General features: G+C 36.8%; 1 protein-coding gene across 1 annotated transcript; it reads left to right on the top strand.

The window, feature by feature from the left end:
• The first annotated feature begins 4,589 nt into the window (after positions 1 to 4,589).
• Positions 4,590 to 5,920, top strand: LOC123545244 (uncharacterized). Its single transcript, XM_045331593.1, has 2 exons — positions 4,590 to 4,711; positions 4,921 to 5,920. The coding sequence occupies exons 1-2, from the start codon at positions 4,590 to 4,592 to the stop codon at positions 5,918 to 5,920; spliced, it is 1,122 nt and encodes a 373-aa protein (XP_045187528.1).
• The last annotated feature ends 9,834 nt before the right edge of the window (positions 5,921 to 15,754 follow it).

The following is a 15,754-nucleotide window of genomic DNA, read 5'->3' as shown; positions in this document are numbered from 1 at the left end:
ATACACAAAAATACTCTGAATTTATTCTACAGTATTCTGCAAGCACCAAGTTCAGTTGAATATGAAGTGGCTGAAAGACAGTTAGCCGTTAAAGAACTTCACCACAAAAGTATATTTTCACATATTAGAAGACTGCTTCTCCTCTATAAATTACCAACAGCATATGAATTGTTTGACAAGACACCTGATGAATCAGATTGGAAGAACCTACTTAAGGAAGCTGTTAGGCTTTCAATAGAAGAGCAATGGAGGTCAGACTTTGCGGAAAAACCTAGCCTCAAGTACATTAATCCATCCTCGCTGCAGGCTGGTAAACCACATCATGTATATACTTCAGTTAGACCTAACTTACAAGATGTCAAGAGGGCGGAACTTAAGGCAAGACTCATGACAGGTACATACACCTTACAAGCAAATAGAGCTGCATTCAACCAGTACAATGTGAATCCAACCTGTAAATTGTGTAATACAGAACCTGAGACCAGGGATCACTTCATTGCTGTATGTCCAGCGTTAGAGGTCATCCGTCAAAAAATAAAAGTCCGTCTAAAAAATGACATACAATCTGATATATCATGTGCTTTGAAGGACAGACACAGGTTTACCCATCTTATGCTTGACTGTACACATCCCAGTACTGGACTTCAACTCCAGCTGACAGCTGAGAGTATAGACAAGGTAGAGTTGCTATCAAGAGAATTGCTGTTAAGGCTCCACTTGGCAAGGTGCAGGGGACTTTCGGACAGTGACCCATAATGCAATACTTAAGTACTTTTTAATCATTAAGTAAAGATAATCCCCCTTGTATATCCCCCCCGGAAGTGTTAGGGTGTAAATATCTAGTTACAATCTGTGTGTGATTTAAAGTGGATTATTTAATTCGCGATTCAGGAAGGATCGATCTGCATACTACCAAGATACAGCTAGATCTTGGGTGCTCCGAAAAGTCAACGGAGGAATTTACTAAACAACAACAACAACATGGCTATTTTTAGAGTAGAATTTTCCGACGAAAATACCGTATTTGTTCAAAATTTACTACGAGCGCACTTTAGAACAATTTTCTCTCATGTATCATTCTTCGTGTTTTTGCAATCCTCAAAACATATCCAAAAATTAAAATTGTTCTCCACTGCGCTCGTATCGTATTTTGGTGATAAAGTGCACGAAAATGTCTAAAAATGTACAAAATCTGTGTTGATGGCATGAAACTAGACCATGTATCATGACTTTTTAGGCAAAACTGTTGCATTTTTTCTTTATAAAATGCAAGATTAATCCTTTATCTTTCAAATAATTCATATCGTTGAGATGTAGTTTTAATTTCATTTTCTTCAAAATTTGGGGGCTAAAACTGTGCCTTATCATACATGGTCCTTTCATTCTTTTCCATGAACATTTATTATAAACATGTGAAGTTGTGTACCCACACCTGGTCACCCCCTTGCCTTGGTCACACCCCTCCATCTCCCAACCCCGCTTCCTCGCCCCCCTCCCCCTCCCCCCGTTACAAATCACAAGAATAACAAAAGTAACTAATTTAGACTGGACATTATCTGTTTTGTTATCGCTGAGACTCTTGTATTTCTATGCATACAGTTACACCCAAACATTTTTTCACAGGCAGTTAGATCTTAAGCTCTGAGAAAGAAACATCATTAAATATATATTGTCTGTAATTTAACTGAAATTAAACTGGGGTTTAAAAATGTTGTTTATTGATTGATTACCAAAATAAGAAACGAACCACACTCCACGCTACTATAACACCCCTCCCCCCACGCCCATATTATAAACATGTGAAGTTGTGTACCCACACCTGGTCACCCCCTTGCCTTGGTTACACCCCTTCCCTCTCCCATTCCCCACTTCACCCGCCCCCCCCACCTCGCCCCCACCCCCTTATTTTAGATTTTTTTCAAACAAACTTCATATGTTCACCACTATGAGGTTATGCGGCCCGTTAAGTTTCAGTCAGATTGCCCTTAGTAACACCAGGGTTTTGGCCCTTAGATTGCCCTTAGTAACACCAGAGTTATGGCCCTTAGAAGTTTCTAGTGTTAACTATATAGGGTACTATTAATATGGCAATTTCTGCATCATAATTTTTGATATATTTGACCTAGAACTATGAAACGTAAACAGAATTTAGATCATCATAATGTGGTTGTGCACACACAATTTCGTTCGGATTTCTTTTGTAATGTTTGTACATAACAAAGTTACCATTTGGTAGAATTTCATTAAATTTCTTTCATTCTTTTCCATGAACATTTATTATAAACATGTGACGATGTGTACCCACACCTGGTCACCCACTTGCCTTGCTTACATCCCTCACTCTTCCACACCCCCCCCCCACCCACTCCCCCCCAGCCCCCCCAAAATTTTTTTTTAGATTTTTTTCAAACCTTCCATGAATATCTATCAACATGCAAGTTGTACCATTCCCCCACCTCGCTCCTCCACCCAGTCATTCCCACCACCAATCATGCATCACTATCCCCACCTCCCCCATTTTTTTTTTCATTTTTAATTTTCCATCAATATTTATAATCAACATGTGAAGTTTTGTTTCCTCACCCGTTTAACGCCCCCCCCCCACACGCCCCCTCTCCTCGTCCCACTCAAAAATATATATATATACATATATTTATATATATATATATATATATATATATATATATATATATATATATATATATATATATATATATATATATATATATATACTTCCATTCCTTTTTTTCCTTTTTTTAAAATGTTCAAACCTTCAACATGTGAAGTTGTAACTGCACCAACCTTGCCCCCAGCCATGTTCAAGATATCTTACTTGACTGTGTTCTCTTTTAAGTTCAAATGTACATGTTAAACAGCAACACTTGGTGCCAAACCACTCAAAGGCAATATTTCGTTCCAGTTAAACTTCAAGCTCACATTTCAAATAACTGCATTTAATTTTAAAAGCTAAGCTTATTACAGTAAGCATATTCCATTCAAAATAATTTCTTTAGTCATGATCAACGTAACATACATTTATTATGTACACTTTAAACATTTGTTTTCTGATAAATTGATTTTGACTTATGAAATTATTTGCTTCTTAGTAATATCCTTAACTTTTTGCTGGATATATTTTTTGCCATTCCTCACCACAAACCCTTTCGACGGGGGATACGAATTCATCGAATTTGCTTGTTTTTTGCTAATGGGGAGTCAGTTTTCAGCATTTTCTTAACGATTTGAAAATACTTTGGCTTTAGCACGACATGTCAGCTTTTCATCTACGAAAACATATTTGAACTCAATATAAACAGAAAATCCCATAGGGTTTTGTAACAGAGCAAGTGTACAAAGAGATTATTGGAAGTTCGTCAAATCGCTCATAAGGTCCTTTCTGATGTTGTCTGAAAGGATCAGTATATGCCTCGGATGTAAGATATTTCCGTAAACAAAATCAACAAAATATATACCTCAATGTACAGCTCTAAAGAAGGTTATGTCCTATACAAAAATGACTGCCTGTTGTGTTATCATAGCAAAATACTTGATAATCCTTCAAATAGGGAAAATACTGCCACTCTGATCAAAAATCTTTTAACTTGAACCAACGTGACTGAAATACTTCATGAGGTGTCATTATGGCAAACATTTATGCCATCTTTGAAAAATTCTAAATAACACTAAGAAGTTGTCAACTGTGAAACACATGGCTGCACAAATGCAAAAGTGTGCACTTTAAAGGACATCGTACGATTTGATGGTATTTGGTCCTCATTTTCAACCATGAATATTTCAAAGAGTAGGCGCACAAGGGCAAAAAAGTGAATTAAATCTTGTAGTTTGATATGTCTCCAGTACACATTCATTGAATAACTCTTTGAGTTTTGCTTTTTAAAAGAAAAATAACAAGATTAAATTAGCAAGGGTTGATTTTTAAAAAATATTATTGAGTACTTTTTTCATTTAGTAATGATCTAGGATTAAGTAATTACAATTTTGAAACACATTTAATATATAGTTTAGCAGAAAATATGTTTTATTTAATAGTTTAAGATAATTTTCAGTTAAACTGCACAGAAAAACATCAAATTGTAATAAAACTTATAGTCTACCCTGTATCATTGAAATCACCCATGCGTTTTCATATCAACCTTGACCACTCTATTGTGTATAAATCAGGACATGTGTAAACAGACGGTATGTTGCTACATGTATAGTAGACGCAACTTGACCGCGATGGTTGACCTTAGGCTGATTATTCATATCAATTATTACATTGTAGAAAAAAAAGGGTAGCCATATATATTTATATGAAAATAGTTTATATACATTGCAGTATCAAAGTATGTATACTTACATTTGATCTGTACACTAATTTATATTTACACAAATTTATATTTCCATTTTCTCGTGCAGGTTGGGGTTTTTGTTCAACATTTCCTTGACATGTACAATACTTTGTATATAAGTAGCGTCACCGTACATTACTTTCATTTGAAAATGGCTTTTTCCTTAGATGCCCGAAAAATCATTCAAATGTCACTAAATATTTTGAAAAAGATGCTTCAAATCGAGCCTTTACTAAAATGGCAGCAGAGGCTACAGGTGTTGGAATGACAACCGTTAGAAAAATACGAAAGGAGTCATTTTCCGGGGAAGGGCGAAATGAAGAAAATTTAGACCCATTAGCAGCGTCTTCGTCTGAGAAGTATATTTTAGAAACTGAATTACATGTACTTTAAAGTTCTTGATATAAATAATTACGACATTCTGATCATTATTTTAGATACGTTTTTTTGAAATACATTTATGTTGCACTTATAGTTCTCTCCAGTAATGTGAAAAGTGCGATTTAGAGAAGTTGGTATTTAAACTGCAATACTTTATTTCTCATGATTCACTTTTTTAATTTTTCAGAGTGAAAACAAATCGTATTGTCCCTGACGATTTTGACTGCGGTGTTATCAGAAGGAAAATAAGGGAATTTTATGTAATGAGGAAGCAGCTTCCAACGGTGGGAAATATTCATAAAGAACTGGCATCAGACATTGGCTTCCATGGAAGCATCATGTCCCTTAGGAAAATATTGAGAAATTTGGGTTACAGATGGAAGAAATGCGGAAGCAACAAGAAGGTTTTAATGGAAAAGCCAGACGTATCTCGTCTTAGATGCGAGTATCTAAGGAAGGTAAAGCAGTACAGAGATAGCGGCTACGACTTGGTCTACTTAGACGAGACATGGATAGACACTTCTCATACTGCAAAGTATTGTTTGCAAAGTGTTGAAGAACGTGGTGTTGCAGCACCTTTCAACAAAGGACAACGCTTGATAGTTGTCCATGCAGGTGGTCAGAATGGATTCGTACCCGGTGCAGAGTTAGTTTTTAAAGCAAATTGTGCTACCGAAGACTATCATCATGAGATGAATGGTCCAAACTTCGAAAAATGGTTGAAGGAGAAGTTACTGCCCAATTTGCGAGTCAAATGTGTGATTATTATGGATAATGCCTCCTATCATTCCGTACAGAGTGAGAAAACTCCATCATCATCATCTACCAGAAAGGCGGACATTCAAGAGTGGCTGAGAAACCGTGATATACCTTTCGGTGAAAAACTAACAAGACCAGAGCTGCTGAATATTGTAAAAATGTACAAACCTAAAGAAAAGGTTTACAGGATTGATTCACTTATAAAAGAAAGGGGACATGAAGTGCTACGCCTGCCACCGTACCACTGCGAGTTCAATCCCACTGAACTGATTTGGGCAAATTTGAAGAAAAAGGTTGGGCAAAGAAACTTGACATTCAAACTCACTGATGTCCAAACACTCACACACAATGCACTGGCAGATATTGGAATTACAGATTGGGAAAATGCTGTGATTCATATTTTGGCAATCGAGGAGAACTATCGCTAAACTGAATTGTTGGTTGATGACCAAATTGATCAGTTTGTTATACCCCTCAGTGATGAAAGTGCTACCGACACAGCCAGCGAATTTGATTCAGACTGAATTGTTTTTAATATTATGTTTATACATATATGATTAAACTAATATCTTTGAATAAAATAATATTATATGAAAAAATGAATAAAATAACAAAAAATAAAAACAAAAAATATAATAAATTGAAATAGTAAAAGAATGAAAACCAAAAAAAAAAGCTGAAAGATATAAAAGAAATTTTAAACAATCCCTCACAGGGCTCGAACCTATTACTCTATATATAACTTAACAAAAATAAGTTCTTCGTTCAAACGCCTAAACCACTGCAGTAAATCTATAGCACTATATACGTACGTCGATTTTAAATTTATGAATGCAAAGACATGATGCGTTTTACGTACACTCCTTTTCAATAATAGGTTGTGCCACATTATATATTATAATACAAAGGTCAACCATCGGGGTCAAGTTGCGTCTACTATACATACATGGGTTATTGTATTGTAAAATATGGTATGAGAGTAGCTTTTATGAAGTGACAAACCATTGAAATATTTTTATCATACACGCACCTATATATTAGGCTTCTGTTTATAATGTGTGAAACATTCAATCAATGTACTTAAACTTAAGTATGGGTTTCTTTACAATGGCAATATCCAAAAACTATTAATGATTCCTGATCAGCATTTTAATGTGTAAGCTTCAATGTCAACAGAATTTTATATGACAAATATTACAGTACCTAACTAAGCAAAAACTAAAAGAAATCAACATTTTTGCATTGCTTTGTATCTGCAATGGTCTTTGATTTAAATGGCCACAGAGTGTCCTTACATCACACATATATAGTAAAATCCAGCCCAGTTTAGTGAGGCAATCGTGTATTTTATTGTATGGTTGAAAACAGAACATGTGGTGTAATGTTCAGAAATCTGTTTAGTATCAGTGACCTTGACCTCAGTCCTGTACTTTTATTATTATATTATTATTATACCACATTTATATAGCACTCTTTTCATGCACTTGTACACGTTCAAAAGTGCTTTACAGAATAAACTGCAAAAATACAAACAAAAAACGTATGTAACAAAGATAATGCATTCCACATTAACAAAAATCATGAATGAAAACAAATATAATTTAAAACAAGATAAAAACATAAAAAGTATCGGGCAGTTAGCAAAATATTGTACAAAGAAATGGGTTTGAGCAGGCTTTGAAAGCAGCTAGCGTGTCAGCTTCCCTGATTGACAGAATGGAGTTCCAAAGCTTTGGAGCAGTGCACGAAAAGCTGCGATAGCCAACATCATGGTTTTAGATTTGGCATAACCAGTGACAGCGTGTCTTGTTTACTTAGGGTCCTGGCCCCTTTATACACTTCTGCATATCCCCTAATATAGACAGGGGACTGACGTTTAAAGCCTTAAAGGTGTGGGTCAGAACCTTGTACTGCACCCTTATTTCACTGGCAACCCGTGAAGCCTTTACAACCGGTTTATATTATTTCGACGGGGCCCTCTTAGTGATTACGCGAGCTGCAGTGTTCTGGACATGTTGCAACTTTTTAAGTGTGTGTTTGGTATACCACTTAAAAGGCATTTCAGTAGTCTAACCGTGAAGTAACCAGGTTGTTTATAAGGGTTTTTGTGGCATCACGGGAAAGATCCCCGTCTGTGTTGCCCAAATTCTGCGAAGTTTGTGCAATCCACCCCGGAAATCCAGTTGATTGTTTTTCCATTCCAACCGCGGGTCAAATACTGCTCCAAAGATTCCTAACAAATTTCGGGGTTTTTTATCACAGAATCACCGACCTTCCCCAGAAACGTATCAATTTATTTGGGAAAGTTACGTTTTGATGTAATAGAATTACCTCAGTTTTTTTTCACATTGACTTCAATTTTGGAATTTTTTCCCACGAGAAAATTTTCCCAGCCAGCCCGTTCTAAATGCGGCGCAAAGTTTAAATTTTTTTGGGCCACATCCTCTATCGGTTTAAAAAAGATGGTAAAATTGAGAGTCATCAGGTAGAAATAAATGAAAAAAGTCCATGACGCCCTGAAATTGGCCCCCCGGGGTTTTAGTGTAAGAAACATTTCTTAAAAACCCAAAGCATAATCCGGGGGCACACTGTTTTCATAAAACGAGGCGTCGATAAACTCACCACCCAACGCATACATTTTTGATAAGGCCCACAAAAGATAGGTAACACCCATGCAATTTTTTTTTTTGTTTTTTTGGAATCCAAAAATTTTTCGAGCCGTTTTTTTTAAAACAGGGGTTTGGTGATCAACCCGTGTCGAAACCCGGGAAGAAAAAAAAATGAGTAGCCCGAGGAGTTTTTACAAAAATTTGATCGAGAGAGTGAGGATGTATTTGTATTTATAAAACCGATCATTTGAAAAAAATTTTTCTGAAAGAAACTGCAGTCCCTCATGTAGCTCTTTTTCACTAAGTCCCGCTAAGACGCGCATCTACTCCCTTTTTAAAAGTTTTTTGAAAAAAAGGGAAAGGTTAGTTTACGGGCCCTTTGAAAATTTTTGAAAAAGGTTTGGTTCAAAGACCTGGTTTTTAAGGGGGGTTTACCCCTACCTTTTTTAAACCTTTAGGTACATAACCTAATTCCATTTATGAAATTTATGATGTTTTTTATAAAAGGATCAATAAAAACAGTTTGCACTTCTTGGGTTCAAACAATGCAAGGTCTATGAATAAAGATCATTTGGGTATGCGAAAAATATCATCCTAACGTTCTCTATTTTCTCATAAAAAAGTACAAAAAACTTCTGGCAATTTCCCTTTTGATGTTTGGGTTAGAGGGAGGGGAAGCATCTTGGTTTTCCCAGTAGTTTTTTGGTTTATCTTGGCCAAACTTTTGTGGTCAGGGCCACACAAACTTCCCCTTACAGAGAAGTGTCTTTTTTGGCGCCGGGAATTTAGGATTATTAGGTAGAATTGGTCCCTAAAATTTTGTTTGGTCGATTGTTATTTTGGGATTTAGGCCTTTTCCGCTAAGCGGGTTTTAAAGTGTTTACCCCTCATGAAGTTCGTCTGAAAACCCACGGCAGCTATCGAAGAACATTTTTTGTGCGTAAAGGAGCTTTTTTAAATCTACAAAAGGGGAAAACCCCCTTTGGGGGGAAAAACCTTTTTTTTACACTGACCCACGTCGCCCCTTTCTAAAAACCCGTATTTAGGGAAAGGGGACGGCTGAAGTCTTTTTTGAAAAAAAATTACGTCAATAGAGCTTTAATTTCCAAAAAGAAACTTGTTTCCCGTCCCGGGGGGGGGTTTTGAGGCACGGGCCTTTTTTGAATAAATGAAAGGGTGATCCGGGTGACATTTTCCCCCGAATTGTCACAAGGACCTGGATCGATGACCTTGACACATGTTTATTATTTTTGCTTGCCCCTTTTCCGGGTTTTAAAAGTCAATGATGCCCGCGGGCATGGGTTGGCCCTTTCACATGTTATGCATACCACTAAATGAAGTACATTTTTTAAATCGACAGCATCCGGTCTGATGGAATATCAAGAGGGAAAATTTCATGTTTTTCCCAAAAATGAGATTTTTTTTACCCCAACTGTAGAAAACCCTGCCTAGGAAAAGGGAAACCCTTCCTCTAGAAACACGCAAAGATTTTAAACGTTTTTTTTTTGTTGGGGGTGGCTATATATCACTCCCATCGTGAAAAAAATCCATTAAATGCTAAAATTTTACAACCCCAGTTTTTCCCAAATTTTTTAAAAATTTTTGTCACGACTAGTTTGAAAAACAACACAAAGAGTAAATACAGCCCTTATGTAGGGGAGCCACACCCCCCAAAGGTGCCGCTGCCCCGGGGGCCACACTTTTAATTAAAATTTCCTTTGGGGTTTTAAGTTCCCCAAACACGTTTTTATCCATGGTATTTCCCCACCCCCCCCCCAAGGGTCTCATGGGGGCCCTCCCAAAAATCAAAATCATTGAAATATAGGGATCACACAGAGAAACGGTTTTATTTTGACAGTTTGGGTTGAAACGCATAAAACAATTTTTCCCCACTTTTTCCCTGTTGTAAGGTTTCAATCAAATTTTTAAAAACCGGGGGGGGGGGGAATTTTGCGCCTAAATTTTCCCAAGGGTTTTGGCTATCCATAAAATTTAAAAACTTTTTTATACGTTTTTTATTTCAGGGTCAAAACTTTTAATTTGATTTTTTTCGGGCAGTTTTGAAAATTTATACAAATGGCCCCCTATATTGACTTTCTCATATTTTTTAAACCTTTATGTTTCCCTCCTCTTAAACCCTCTGATTTTTAAAATCCCCAAACTTTTTTAAATTTTTGTTAGAAGGGGAATTTTCGGGCCGGGAGATTTCCCTCCGGGATATTTTTCCAATACAAGTATTCCGTCTTTGTATTGGTGTTTACATAAAAAGCAAAAAAAGTGAAAAATTGGTCAAAATTGTTGTAAAGAGAAAACATTAAAATTTCAACGTTTCTGAAAAAAAGCAAAATTTAAATTAAAAAAATTTACCAACAAAATAAAGTTTTTCAAAATATTTCACGAAACTATTTACATCAATCTTCCCACAATCAACTAATACAAACTCAAGACAACTTCCACATATATATGTGTAGTAATTCTCGAGAAATAATCAAATAAATGTCAGCGAAATGAAATGCAGCCTATACTTGGCGCAGTATATAACGGGTTAACTTTTAACCTTATCAAAGATGAGAAGTCCTTCAATTCTACCTACATACCATATATCTGATAGGCTGGTCAAACAATGAGGTTAATATGAACAATAGTATTGTTGTAAATTTAGCAGTCTTATTAAAGCTGATTTATTAATTGATTCTACTGATGAGAAACTTTGGCTTCTGCTACTTGAGATGTCATTCACCAGTTACCCTCATAAATTGCTTGGGAATGGAGTGTGTATCATTTTGTATCATTTTATCAGGGTATGTTGTCATCATGTACCATCGTAAACATGTCTGGTTTGTTAGAGTTAGAGGTGGCGCTGTATTTGGGATGGTACCATCAGTCAACGGTTATCCTCATAAATATTAGGGGTAATCTTTGTCTTTCATTACTATGATACACTCCAAATATGGGAGGGTACCTGCTTTTGTATATAAACCTAGGTCAGAACTAGGGAGGGGAATTCTTTACTTTTGGCTCGGACTTTGAAAATGACAGATCATAGAAACAAGAAATGAAATATTTTACAGTTATAATTATAAGTGACTTTAGACCAGAGGAATGAGAGAATTATAATTTTGATGTCTATATTACCATCACTTAGACTATATATCCATCACATAATAAACTAACATAGAAAACTGGAATTAAAGTGTTATTTCATCAATGGTGTATATACCCTCACCCGCGAACCTACGTTTTTCAACACTGATGGCAGCGACGGAAATGGACTTACACACGTGCTTATCAGAAATTTGGACATATATTTCTATTTAATATTTGTGGTGGCAATTAAGTGACAATCATGGGACCTAAAAAGCAACAAGAAAAGCATTCTGTCACAAATGAAGATGATGATAGTCATGAACAATTGTTAGCTGAAGTTGAACTTTTGAGACAAAAACTTAAATCGGCAGAAGTTGATAACTTGACCTTAAGTGAGAGACTACGCAAGAATGAACAGGAAAGTACTTTACAAAGAGATGAATTAGTACGCAGTTACCAACAACGAATCAATGACATTTCTATGGAAAAAGACAATCAGATAAGAAATTTAGTCGATGAAAGGGACACAGCTTCAAATGAAAACAGCAATACATCAAGGCTGCAAAATCAACAATGAAGGCCGTGATAAATAGGTTCCTCTACCAAGGCAAAATTATCTTTGATGGCAAATCATCCTGGGAGAGTTTCATTCACCCGTTTGAAGCTGTGGTTGATGCGTGCAAGTGGGACAATAGTGAACGTTTGTTTCGCCTTTAGAACAGTTTACGCGGTGATGCTGCGGAATTCGCTTTCAAGCAGCTGGCAGCTGATGAATTGTCAAGTTATGCTATGCAAAGATAAAATCATCTTTGGCGACACGATTTCAGGAAAAGCGCTCCACTTCCTCTTATCTGGCTGAGTAAGAAAACCGGAAATACAACAGGGAAAAAGAATCATTGGCTGAGTATGTGGCAGAGGTTAAGAGGCTGGTAATTAAAGGTTACCCAACAGCGAACAACGAGACGAGGGAAACGATAAACCTTCGGCACTTTCTTAAGGGACTTCAGGATTCTCAGGCGGCTTTGTTCATTGGGATGCAGGACCCAAAAACTATCGATCAGGCAAGAGAATTGCTCGACAACTATTCAAGCATCAGAGATGACGTGAGAGGGGCGAGAATTAGGAACATTGCCACGGGCAGGGAACCTTATGTAACAGAAGCAAGACTGCAAGAATTTGGTAGGGATCTGAAATCCAACATAGGCAAAAAGATTGATCATCTCGCGAACCAGTTGAATGTTAAAAGCAGTAGATCAGCCTCGGATCCTAAAGTAAATCAGCGCCCAAGAAAAGATGTACAGTGTTTTAGATGCCAGCAGTTTGGTCACTATGCGGACGAGTGTATGGCAAACCTTCGGGAAGGTAACAAGTCGGAAAACTAGCTTCGATCAAGCCTAACGGCCCAGACTTGGTCAATAACAGTGAAGCTGAATTTAAGATTATTAAGTGTAGGAGTGCTAATACAGATGGTGTTTCCATTATATTGCCTGTAAATATTTTTCAAACTGTGCGCGCGAACTTAGTCATAGATACTGGTGCCTGTACTACGATTTTTTCTACTGCATTATATCATACCAATACCAGAGGATGTGCGACCTGAGTTTGTGAAAAAGTTGACCCTTCAATACGTCTTGAAGTTGCGGATGACGGTTTATTAGCCATAGATGGACAATGTGAATTTTCATTTAGTGCATCGGGTCAAACTTTTAATTACACTGTATTTATTGCACCTATTCATGAAGATGGACTAATTGGATTAGACTTCTTGTTTGAAAATGATTACCACCTTAGTGCTAAAAAGGGATTAATATTGAATGGGAAAATGTGTAGAACTCTAGTTGAAAAAGTTCCGTTGAGGGCAGTCAGAATTACCACAAGGTCAAGAGTAACAATTCCAGCGAATTCAGAAACAGTAATACCTGGGGAGCCTATAAATTTCGGTGCAATTAATTCATCATTGGGCATCATTTACCCTACAGAGAATAAACAACCGGCTAACAATGTTTTCATGGGAAGTGTGCTCATTGCTCCAAAGAGAATTCGGGGTGATTCAATTCTTATTAGACTATTAACACCTCTGACAGAAAAGTGAAATTATCAAAAGGGTCATTATTGGGATATTTGCATGAAACTAAACAGGAGGATTTATTGAGAGAAAATGTTGATTTAAATGACTATGAAATATTGGACAATAATATCAAAACAAGTGAAAATGACTTAAAACATGACATGACTACATGGAGTAGTGGGTTAAAGGACCCTGTGTCATAGATTCTCAAAAAGAAGCATTGAAGTGTCTATTGGAGAAACATAAAGATGCTTTTTCCAGTTCCTCCACAGATTTAGGGCGTACTTCTATAGTGCGACATACAATGGAAGTGCCAGAAAATGTTCGACCTGTTAAAATACCACCTAGACGGGTGCCAAAAGCATTCGAAGGACAAGAAGAAAAAAATATTCAACAACAACTTGAAATGGGAATAAGAGAAGAAAGTAAGAGTCCATGGTCTGCACCTTTATGCTTCGTAAGCAAAAGGGACCCACAGGGAGGAGTGCGCGTCGTTGTCGATTATAGAGGTTTAAATGATTTAAGTAAAAAATGTGCCTATCCATTGCCAAGAATTGACAGTTCTTTAGAAAGTTTGGGAGGAAATAATTATTACAGTTCATTAGTTCTTTTGTCAGGATTTTACCAAATAGAATTAGACGAGAGAGATCGTAAAAAGACTGCATTTGGCACCAGCAGGGGCGGTCTGTATCAATATGTTACTATTCCACAGGGCCTTACAGGGGCTCCACATACATTTCAGCGGTGTATGGAATTAGTGTTTAAGAACTTACAATGGAGGACAATGATTATTTACATGGATGATATTTGTACTTTTGCCGAAACTTTTGATCAAGCATTGTTTAGGTTAGATGAAATTTTAACCAGATTGGAGAAAAATAACTTGAAGTTAAAACCAAGCAAGTGCAATCTACTCCAAAGGCGCATAAATATATTGGATCACACAGTTGATAGTTCTGGAATACGTCCTTCAGAAGAGAAAGTTAAAGCAGTGAAAGAGTGGTCTGTGCCGCGGAATTTAACCGAATTCAGAAGTTTTTTTAGGTTTTTGTAGTTATTACAGACGTTTTATCAAGGGATTTAGTGCTAGGGCGTCACCACTTAATCGCTTAACAGAAGCCGGTCGAGCGTTTATCTGGGGACCTGAACAGAATAGTGCTTTTATGGATTTAAAATCTGCATTGACAGGCGAAGAAGTGTTAGCATATCCAAAAGAGGAATACTGATAGTAGCAATTTCACGTGCGAGGGTTGCTTGTCGCAAATGCAATGGTCAGATACAGCTCAGGATTATGTTGAAAAACCAATTATGTTTGCGAGTAAATCATTTGACAAAACACAACGACGTTATTGTGCCACAAGAAGAGAACTGTTGGGCGTAGTGACATTTATAACCCATTTAGACACTTTCTGTTAGGTAGAGAATTTTTATTAAGGACTGACTGTTCCAGTTTAAGGTGGTTAATGTCGTTTAAGTCACCTACTGATCAAATGGCACGTTGGCTAGAGATTTTGTCACAGTATAACTTTAAAATCGAACATCGTAGTGGGAAAAACATATCAATGCTGATAGCCTGTCCAGAATTCCATGTGAACCAGAGGAGTGTCAGTGTTATGATGGGAATACAATACTTGAAAGTTTACCATGTAAGGGGTGTCAGACTTGTTTGAAGAAATACGATTCCCGGTCAGATTTTTCACAATTCAATGATGTTGTTCCATTATTCGATAAAAACTTGAATATTGGGAATCAGAATAGGCCAGTCATATTACGAGTGAAGACTCAAAATAGTGGGTTATGGAGCAGTATTTTTGTGCTCATGCAGCTGCAAATCATGAAGTTGATAGGTTGTTTCAATACACTTTTCCATGGATTAAAACAGACTGGGAAGTACTCCCGAAATCGCGTACAACGACTTCGATTCCATAATGGTCTGGATTTAAATGGTGTACAAGGTGGAAATAGCTTCAGCTTTGGTGACAATAACGAGGAGGTGTTGAACAAGGACGTAAATTCTATACTGGATGAACATGTTGCATTATCCGAGGATGCAACGCAAACATCTAACTTAGGTTGTCTCAAACAGTTTAACACAGTTAATTGTTCACCTGTCAAAATGGCCAAATTACAGAGAGCAGACCCAGATTTAGGAAATGTGATACAGTGGCTTGAAGAAAACAGACGACCCCTGAGAGATAAGGTAGCTGGGAATTCACCAAGTGTGCGAAATTATTGGCTAAATTATGACCTGTTAACTCTGACTGATGGAGTGTTATTTAAAAAGTACATTGTTAGTGCAAAGGACCATCGGCTTTTGTTGAGAGTACTAGCCTAGAGTACTATATAAGGAACTTTTGATATCTTGTCATGATTCAGTTACTGGAGCATATTTAGGAATTTCAAAGACATATTCAAAATTACATCTCAGATATCACTGGTATAAAATGAAGGAATACGTCCAGTTGCATAACAAAAGTTGTGAAAAGTGTGCATTCCGA

This window comes from Mercenaria mercenaria, chromosome 1 (genome assembly GCF_021730395.1).
Source record: "Mercenaria mercenaria strain notata chromosome 1, MADL_Memer_1, whole genome shotgun sequence".
Taxonomy (NCBI): domain Eukaryota; kingdom Metazoa; phylum Mollusca; class Bivalvia; order Venerida; family Veneridae; genus Mercenaria; species Mercenaria mercenaria.
This window is presented reverse-complemented; position numbering and strand designations above follow the sequence as displayed.

What these genes read in the sequence shown, in the direction of transcription:
- LOC123545244 (XM_045331593.1), top strand. Translation starts at nt 4,590, where the DNA reads ATGGCAGCAGAGGCTACAGGTGTTGGAATGACAACCGTTAGAAAAATA. An exon ending in GCAGCGTCTTCGTCTGAGAA is followed by an intron (nt 4,712 to 4,920) that starts GTATATTTTAGA and finishes TTAATTTTTCAG; the next exon opens with AGTGAAAACAAATCGTATTG.